The sequence below is a fragment of the Semicossyphus pulcher genome, unplaced genomic scaffold (assembly GCF_022749685.1).
Source record: "Semicossyphus pulcher isolate SPU_LCO1_2020_fin unplaced genomic scaffold, fSemPul1.0.p SCAF_24, whole genome shotgun sequence".
NCBI lineage: Eukaryota > Metazoa > Chordata > Actinopteri > Labriformes > Labridae > Semicossyphus > Semicossyphus pulcher.
Window position 1 is genome coordinate 9,729,470 of NW_027211698.1, and position 9,201 is coordinate 9,738,670.

A 9,201-nucleotide genomic window follows, 5' to 3' on the forward strand; every position below is an offset into this window, starting at 1 on the left:
AGCAACTTCCGACAAAGACAACGGTTTTCGTGACGAAACACGTGGACCGAACGAGGGAGGACGTAGGCAAAGTTTTAAGTCTCGCTCTGATTGGCTGCGGCGAGGGCGTCTGTTTGGTCCGCTCCGCCAATCACAGCAGAGATTTCTCAATAAGGGTTCGGGAAAGCGCTGTGTTAAAGTTGTCCGCACCATCTGTTTACCTTTTATTGACCAAACACACACAGCACAGACTTTGACGCATGTGCCACCTTTAGAACTTCTCATGCGAGGCGTGCTAGTCCCAAAATATGCACGTAACCAGTCAGAGTAATAAATAAAATAGACTGACAAAAGATAAAAAGACTGGTTTATGTTACGTTAGACGCGATTTTGACTCCGTTTGGTAACATGCACCAACTCAGAATAGATGAACATTTTCAAAATCAAAATTTTAACGTAACTAATGAGGATTATGAGAAAGACTATTAGTTTTGTAATGTCTGTTTTAATATGTTTTAGTCTCGTTTTTCATCTTTTACCTCCATTTTTTAATTCAAATCATTCATTAATTAAAACCAATGTTATTATATTCAAATTTAGACACCTATCCAAACCCTATTACGTATGAGCTAAGCTAAAACCAAATAAGCTAATTTATTCAAGCTTTATGTTTAACTGAAGGAAATAAATGTGTCAACCAAACTCGTCAGCTCTGAGAACAGAACTGGAAGTATGTTAAAGGCGGATGACTGGCTGATCGAGTTTTGGTAAATGTTGCATCAGTCAAAGTGGAACAGGGGAAAAATTAAGTAAGCATGACACAGCTATATGTTTAAGAATGCATCCATCTACTTTGAATTGCATTCAACAGCTATGCTGTGTTTTTGAATGCAGTTAATGTGAATATAAAAGGTCACAAAGATCTCTGATTACAAGCTGTAATCATGTAAAGATGTACGTCTTAAAGTTAACTATTGTCTTAAGTTAAACAGAGCTGGAAGAGGACCAAAAGCTGAGGTTGTATGACCATTTAAAAAATGGATTCCTGCTGGAGTAAATGACCCTTATAGATAGAGTAAAGCGGCTATTGAGTCACAGTACATTTCAATAATATAATCTTTACAGTAACAGGGCCGCTGCTTAATGTTTTTGCACAGCTTGGATAAGCAGTTTACATATATAAAAGGTCTTTTCATAAGAAATAAGCTGATCTTCTAAAAGCAAGTGGTGCCAGTGCAGAATTACAAATCTGTTTTTATTGAGAAAGCGACACGAGCTCGTCTTAAAAAAAGGGAATAAAAGAAAAACACTTCCAACAATTCACCAAAAAAAAACAAAAAACAGAAAATAACTTTGTCATCACTGCCGGGGTTAAGGGTGGAGGGATTTGGTAGGACATTGGGTCTGGGCTTCTTTCAGAATCTTCCAGAGCGCTCTCGATCCCTCGATCTTCGCCTCTCGCCGCGGTCTCGCCGTCGGTCCCTGGAGCGGGAGCGTCGTTCCCTGGAGCGTGAGCGAGAGCGATGTCTGGCGGGAGACAAGAAAAGATTAATTTCTGCATTCAAATTGTTCCAAAAACAATGAATATTCACATCCAAAATGTTGATACCTTTTCCTGCGGCGGCCGTACAACTCCCTTCGAAGTTCCCGCGATATGGGTTTCAGGTGCATAAAGTTGCAAAATCCACCTCGGGTGCACTCTCTGCAGGAAGAAAAAAAAAGCACATGAAGGGTTAAATTTGCGAGGCTTGGTGGAGCAGCGCCACGAGGAAAAAAACTGGCTCCAACACATGCTGAGGAGCATGCCAGCCCACCACGCAAAACATCTGATCTTTATCAAACCCCCCCACTCTGAGGCCGTCCTGTCATTGGCAGAGCAAGCAAGCCCCGACCCAATGGAAAAACACAGAGGGGCTCATAAAGCTGAGAATCACAAGTTTCCGCCCACTGTGCTAGGACAAAGTTTACCTTTGCATTTAAAAGAATATGTGGTAGTTCACACCATGCCCATGCAGCTGGCAGCATTTCCGTGCCTTGCTTAAGGACACGTGCAGCTGAATGCAGAGGACAGTTTTATCGAGCTGCTGGCAGGGCATGATTTACCTGCCAGGGTTCCTCTGGGAGAAATCACACCCTGTGCGTGTTATGTGTACACATTTCTACCCCTGTCTCGGTTTACTCTGTGTGGTAATTTGATGAGGCACATTCAACATATAAAACAAAGTTTAAAGCGGGAGCCGCTACAAGAGTGGTTGTAAACATTCAGCAGTAAACGCCGTAAGCCTGGAGTTTTTCAGGGCTCATTCCGCTGGAGCCTCAAAGCAGCTGCCTCAACAGTGAAGCATTTTCCCGGATTGTCTAGCTGCCAGGCTGACTTTCTTCCAGCCTCACCTCACTGCTGCCAACACCACATGCCTTCTACTGCCTTCACCTGATGACCTCGCACACTGTCTATGTCGACGCAATAGCGCCTACAAAATCGAGGCTTTTTAGCAGCTGCCGCAGCGATTTATGGTTGCATTCCAATTTCCTTGGCAAGAGGAAATCACACATGGTTTATGGAAACATCTGATAAGGTTTAACAGCTGCTTTCAATTTATGTGTCATTACTGAGAAGGTTACAACAGGTCAGAATGTAGAATCCTTCCAGAGACAGAGATTGTTTGATATCTGCTGATCAAACAAAGTAAATTAATGTTTAGAGGCCCCCACTTGTGTGCTCGCCAAAAATCATGAACAAGGCCGCCAATTGCTGAAAAAAGGCAGCTATGGACCAACTTCAACGTTTTAACATCATATATGTTCAAATAATAGACAGCATTAAAAAGGACCACAAATAACTCACCCCATTTCATACTGACGGCAGCAAGCTTCCCTGAAGTCGGTGACGGGGGAGAGCTCTGCGTGGATGGGCTGGGCGTTGAACCAACGGTTGTTCAGGTCCATGACTGCTTTCTCTGCGTCCTCCTCACGTCGGAACTACACACAGAGGATACACATACACTTAGGATGAGTAATAATTTATGTCAACTAACGTGACATAGATAAACAAATGTGAATGCAAATGAGACATATCTTGGTGTAGAATGTTTCTGTATTGGTTCCCTATGGGCGCTGTGTTTCACAGGAAGCAGAAACGGTGAGAGAACAGCAGAATTTAGGAATAAAGTGTAAAATAAAATGCAGAATATTTTGCCCAACATTTGTACACAAGCTGGAAAGGATTGTGTTAATGTCATTTAAGGACACTCAACTTGTGTCCTCTGCTGACTGTGTAGGTGTTTGATCAAGGGCGGGGGTTCAGCAACACATACAAACACAAACACACACACACAAAACGCAGAGTCATTTCGACGTGGACATCTTAGACAAGCCCAGTTCAAAGCAAACGACGAGACATCGTCGCAGCAAAAATATGGAAGCGGTGTTAGAGCGCAGGGCACGTTTCAACAGCCAATCAGCTCGTAGCAAAGTCAGATGGGCACTGCTCGAAATGTACTACAGAAATTTGACATAAAATACCAACCGATTACCGTAATATTCTGAGTAGACGCACTTTCAATACATTTTTTTTCATCGAAAAAGTGGGCTGCGTCCTATATACACCAGTGCGACCAATATACCAGTATAAAATGCAGAGAGAGGTATGTGTTATGGTGTTTTACACAGACGATGGCGCTATAACATCTATAATAAATAACCACATATGTATTTTTAGGTTCCCATCACGGTCCATGCTCGCTTTGTTTACATATAGGTTTTTTTTTGGTTCAAACTTTATTGAATACTTCTTCAATATACGAACATTTGTTTACATTTAGCGATGGGCTGGACAATCAAGTTTGTATACGTGACATGGTGGCCATGAACTCTGGATTTTTTTTTTTTTTTTTTTACAGTGGACAGTGTTGGGAACGGGGGAGGAGAGAGTGGGGAGGGTTCATGGCAGGGGGTCGAGAGTGGGAGTTAAGCCAGGGGCCGCTGCATCGAGGGCTGAGTCTCTGCACATGGAAAGTGCGATTTAACCGCTGAGCTTAATTCCATACATTCCATCTATTACAAACCTTTACGTAGACATTGCCGACTAGGTGGTCACCCAAGTTATCGCACACGTTCATCTCCTCCACCTCCCCATACTTCTCCTCCATCTCTGTGAACACCTCCTGAGGGGGGAGAGAGGGGCAATGAATAATCAAGCTGTCCAACAGGTTCACGGTATCTTTAAAAAAGTAATTACAGTACAGCTGTTGCACAATCCTACTGTATAAATATTGCCTCTTAAGTAAACCTTGCTTCAGCACAAATTAAATCCATTTGAGCAATGTCAGACAGATAAGAGTTTTTACGTCATGTCGCGGTCGCTCACCTCAAAGAACTCGTCGTAGTGCTCCTGCATTTCCACATCGCTGACGGCGCCTAGAAATGTGAACACGGGGACAGTTAAGGTAGAGATACAGGGACGCTGGCGCTAAAAGACTATTGAATCTGTAGCAACATTAAATAGTTACACCCTGTAAACATGGATCACAAACTTTCTGTATGTTATATGTTTCACAAAAAACAGGCTACTCTTCCATTTCTCAGCTTTTGCTTGCACTTCAACCTGTTTTCAAAGAAGCAAGGTAAAAACTAGAGCTGATCCCCTCTTTGCCTTTTCCTTGTTAGCGGGCTTTTACTTTGAAATTATTTGGTAATGTTGTAGCTTTCCTGGAACGCCGCTCTGCGCCCTCCTTTACTTTAAGTGTGGGAAAATATAGGAAGGAATTTTGAGGTTAACTTTTTACGACTTCTGCTGGTTATAACATGAGAGAGAATTCCCTGACTCGGGGCCAGCACTAGCAGAAACCTGCTTCAGTGAATCAGAAGCAAAACAAATGTGTTCTCAATGTGAAGCTTTTAAATGAACACAACAACAGTAAGTCAGACAATGTCCCAAAACAGCATGTGGTATAGGGTTTATTTGTTATCCAGGAAATGATGTAAAGGACATGTTCCTGTGCTTAGTCAACTCTCTGTGGGGAGGTGTGGTCTGTAAGTTAAGTGCAGTCGGTGCTGGAGGGTCCTGCAGATGAAGGGAGAACTTACAGTGTAAAGCATCAGCAGACTGGGCAGTTTTCAAGGTTATGAAGGTAAATGTTCAAGAGGGAAATGGTCTGAAATACAAAACGTAAACTTCTGTGACAGAAATCAACCAAAAATAAAGAGCTGGGGAAGAAAGAAGCGTGATTAGAAATTTGCCTGTTGCAGTCTGCAGTGGTTATTTCTGTACATCCTGTGAGTTCTAGCTGATGGCATGGGTTATGTAATGACAGATATTTGTATATTTGGCTTTTCTCCTTACTTTAATGGTTCCTATTTTATGTATCAGACTGTGATCAATCAACATTTTGGTTTTATTTATTTTAAATAGATTGCACTCCACAGAAATAAATCAAAAGACTTGATTAAAAGTTGTTTGTATGTATTTACACAAGCACAGAAATGTGTAAAAGATGCCCCCTTTTGGCCATTTTTTATCATGTTTTTGAATTAACTTTGTCATAAGAAACAGCGACCTTCATTCATTATTCTAACAAATATACTGCTCTGATTCAACCTTACAACAAACAACTGGAGGCTACTCGTTCACAGCAACGGATCACACTTATTCACTGGTTTAAATGGTCTCCAGATTGCAGTGAATGTAAATGAATGAACCTAAGAGTTACACATAAATGTGTCCTTTATTGTCGCACAATATTCGATTAAAATTCAATAAAAATGTATCAAAGAGGTTATTGTTGATCAATGAGGGCATTTGCCCAAGTAAGAGTGCTGATAAAGGACATTTGACAAGATCAGCAGTAACTTCTGATGGTGAAGTTATGCTTAATTTAAACACGTCTGTGATCTCATGTCCACTAACGGCACTGGCAGCGCCCACAAACTCAACTTCTCACTGGCGCTTACTGTTGCTAGGTTACGAAAGTTCTCCGGCGGCACGTCCGCTTCCGTCGGTAGTGACCGTTACGTTGTGTTTTAAATTGCGCTGTATGCTTAATATTTGCTTTTATTCACGGATATTTTACAAACAAAACATTAATATAATGGAAAGGAATCGTGTCCTGGCGTTAGCAGCGGCTCTACACCTGGAAATTGTACCTTCGAAAAAACGAGACGGTACGCTTCTCCTCCGCCATTGTTGATGACAAAGCTGATATCAGAAGTCCCGCCCCGTCTTGATTTTGATTGGTCGGTGACATTGACGAGCGCGGCAGTGTTCCAAAATTTGAACTATTTTTATCTGAGAGCGCTGTGACAAAAACAGCTGACACTGCTAGCTACATTGGTTTTGTATCGAAAATAGGTGCTGCCAGAGCAAAAAAAACACACCATTAGTGGACACAGGTACCACTCCACTTTTCAAAGAGTGTCCCCTTTTTATGCAGTGCTGTAGAATTCACTGGATGCATGATTCAAATCAAAACAGACAAGTCAATTTTAACTAAGGCCCTCCTGAACATAAACACACTTACCTGTTTTAGAGGTACTGCTTCAGCTCGACTAGACTGTACACACCTTCAACACACAGTTCTTCGTGTTCTATTATTATCAGCCAAGTCTGTAAGTACTGTTTGTTTGTGTTCAGATACTTAGGGACTGCTGTGTGAGAGTCACGTGAGCTACACAAGGTTGTATTAAAGATAGTGGAAGCATCAGAAGCAGGTGTTTATGTTTGCTGCTGGTTTTACGTGATAACCGGCGAATGACTTAATATTTGGTTTGGCGTTATTGGGAGATAAGCCGGGTCTCCGCAGCTGAAGCAGTACCTCACACCTGCTGTGACATGTGAGGACAACTTGTGGGAAACAGACAGCGAGGTTGCTGACAAGTGTTAAACTTACAGCGAGAGGCGTCGGCCGTCTGTGCGCTGTTCTGGGGATTACGGTAGATGTTTTGAATCAAGATGGTCTGCAGGAGAAAAGAACAGCACACATTAAGTGTTTATAGCATATGTACATCTTTCTGAATCAACTGAGATTAAGAGAGCCTACATAGCTTACGTACCTGAAAAAACAAACAAACTGGGATATTAGAGAAGACGTGCTGGGACAAACTAGAAAATAACTGACTGACAAACTGAACATTTTTCTACATGAGCACTTGCTCACACATTAACGATAAGACTCACAAAGTTTGTAATAATTTAGGCAGAACACCGTGTGTGCCAGCTACTCATTCATGAACAAACTTTTAAAGAAGTTACTCATCCACATGAAGAATTTTTGCCTTTCAGATTGAAAGCCAAACAAAACAGGCCATCATAACAAAGCTCAGTGCTCTTACAATATCCACTGGCCGTGTGCCCTGATGAGTCAGAGCCATACCCCTTTCCCACTGAAATCAGCGCGTTGACGCAAGTTCTTCAGACCCGGAAGAACCAACTTATAGATAATGATTGTCTCTTTTCCCATTTCCAGTGGAGTTTACTCCTGTCGGTCTCTTTTTTGCTGCGTCACCGCCTGACGTCTCAAACGTACTGGAGACTGGGTCAGTAAACAGTGAAGATGTTACAGTGGTTAAGTCTTTATTGTATCTATCACTTATTCAGTCTATTTATTAAACTCGCCGTCCACAAATTTGGAACGATGTTCGAGCGCTGCTCGGATGGAGATGGGCGGAATTTGTAGAACGGAGTCGCAAAAGTTAGACGGAGCATAGCATTGCGCTGTAAAGGGGGTGGAGATTAGCGCGTCGACACAGGTTTTGTGTTCCCATCATTGCCGATGGGAGCCAAAGCGATAATTACCCGGGTCTACTGCAGAGTGATTTGTGTCTGGGTCTGAAGGCCGATTGTAAGCTTTGTTAAAGCCGGGTATTAGCGGGGTTTTGACCAGTGGAAAAGGGGCTCAAGACACTGAACCCCTAAGGTGCTTCCCCAGTCCTTTTTTCTTTCAACACGTCTCTCAAAATCAGAGCATTATCTAAAGGGGAAAAACTTTGCAGTATCCTCACCTGACTGAAGGTCGGTTTGTTGTGCAATCTCGAGCAGCGATCTCCATGTCTGCAAGCTCCGATTTTAAAATAAAATGAACAATTGACCCTGGAAAAGAAGGAATGGTGTTATCAGCATTGTAGTTATTTTGTTTCCATTGATTTACAGTGCTAATATTCAGAAAAATTACATCTAATTTTTCTATAAAGACAAAATTCAGGAGCGCAAGTCTAACTAAGACAGCTGGGCTATATAGTGTTTTCAGAAGGTTGCTGATACAGGAGTAAACAGTGTGTTTGTTTGGTACTATTTTCATGCATGGATGAGAGCTGATTAGTATTTAGGATTGACACTTGTTAGTCAGATCATTTCAGTGTTATTTTCACATGGGATTCTTTAAAACGTAGAAATACAGCATGCCACCAGACTAGTCTATGAACCACGCATCAATGAAATGAATTCACTAAATGTCAGAACAGGTGATTTAGGGATACATTTTAAGTCGTTTCCTAAAATATTTTCAGAAAAATACAAAAAAAACTTCATTTATAGGTCATAAATTTTTAAGTCACATATTTTTTAACCAATTTCTCCGCTTATCAGACTGAATGAATTGAGGTGGGTGGCTGCCTCAGCTTGACTAACTTGACTGTTTTGTTTTGCTACTTCCTAAGACCACCCCTGTACGAAAGGCAACAATCTTCTTTCTCCGAAAATCATCACATTGAAGCATCACAGGTATAAATTCACATATCGCGACACTGAATTTTGTACTTTAACAGCTTGTTTGCCTTTTGCTGCACTCCACCGGTGAAAACGAAACAAACCCCCCGAGGAAGGCAGTGTCTCGGCTAACAACTTCGTTAATTTAACAAGAGAATTAACATGCAAAGTATGCTGTTGATGTTCACGTGTGCATCGATAGAGCTGTAATCATTTTGCCAAAGGAGACATTTTGGCGCAAACTGAGAGTACACAGCTGCTGCAGGTTAGCTAAGGTGTCTTCCTGAGTTTCATTCAATGCGTTAGCTGAGGGTTAGCTTCCTCGGGCTAATGTTAGCTTGACTAGCGTATCCTGTAGAGCTGCGGCCCTACACTGAGCCACACTCGGGATGAGGATGAACCACTGCAAACATACTTTCTATAAAACTCGTCGTTGAGGCGCAAAATAACGTGAACATGAAATAAAACTTACTTGTCTTTCTCTGTGCCGAAAATGGATGCCAAGTACTCCGCCATTTTCGGCT

General features: G+C 41.9%; 1 protein-coding gene across 2 annotated transcripts; it reads right to left on the reverse strand.

Annotated features, from left to right (window-relative positions):
* Window positions 1-1,220: 1,220 nt before the first annotated feature.
* Window positions 1,221-9,201, reverse strand: LOC138603540 (splicing factor U2AF 35 kDa subunit-like). 2 transcript variants are annotated; one of them, XM_069675379.1, is made up of 8 exons: window positions 9,150-9,201; window positions 7,975-8,062; window positions 6,864-6,930; window positions 4,346-4,395; window positions 4,044-4,142; window positions 2,825-2,958; window positions 1,589-1,681; window positions 1,221-1,506 (listed from the first exon to the last, which is right to left on the reverse strand). In XM_069675379.1, the coding sequence occupies exons 1-8, from the start codon at window positions 9,191-9,193 to the stop codon at window positions 1,395-1,397; spliced, it is 687 nt and encodes a 228-aa protein (XP_069531480.1). In that variant the 5' UTR covers window positions 9,194-9,201; the 3' UTR covers window positions 1,221-1,394. The 2 variants fall into 2 exon arrangements, with proteins under 2 accessions (XP_069531480.1, XP_069531481.1); XM_069675380.1 differs by lacking the exons at window positions 6,864-6,930; window positions 7,975-8,062; window positions 9,150-9,201 and adding exons at window positions 5,065-5,132; window positions 6,121-6,290.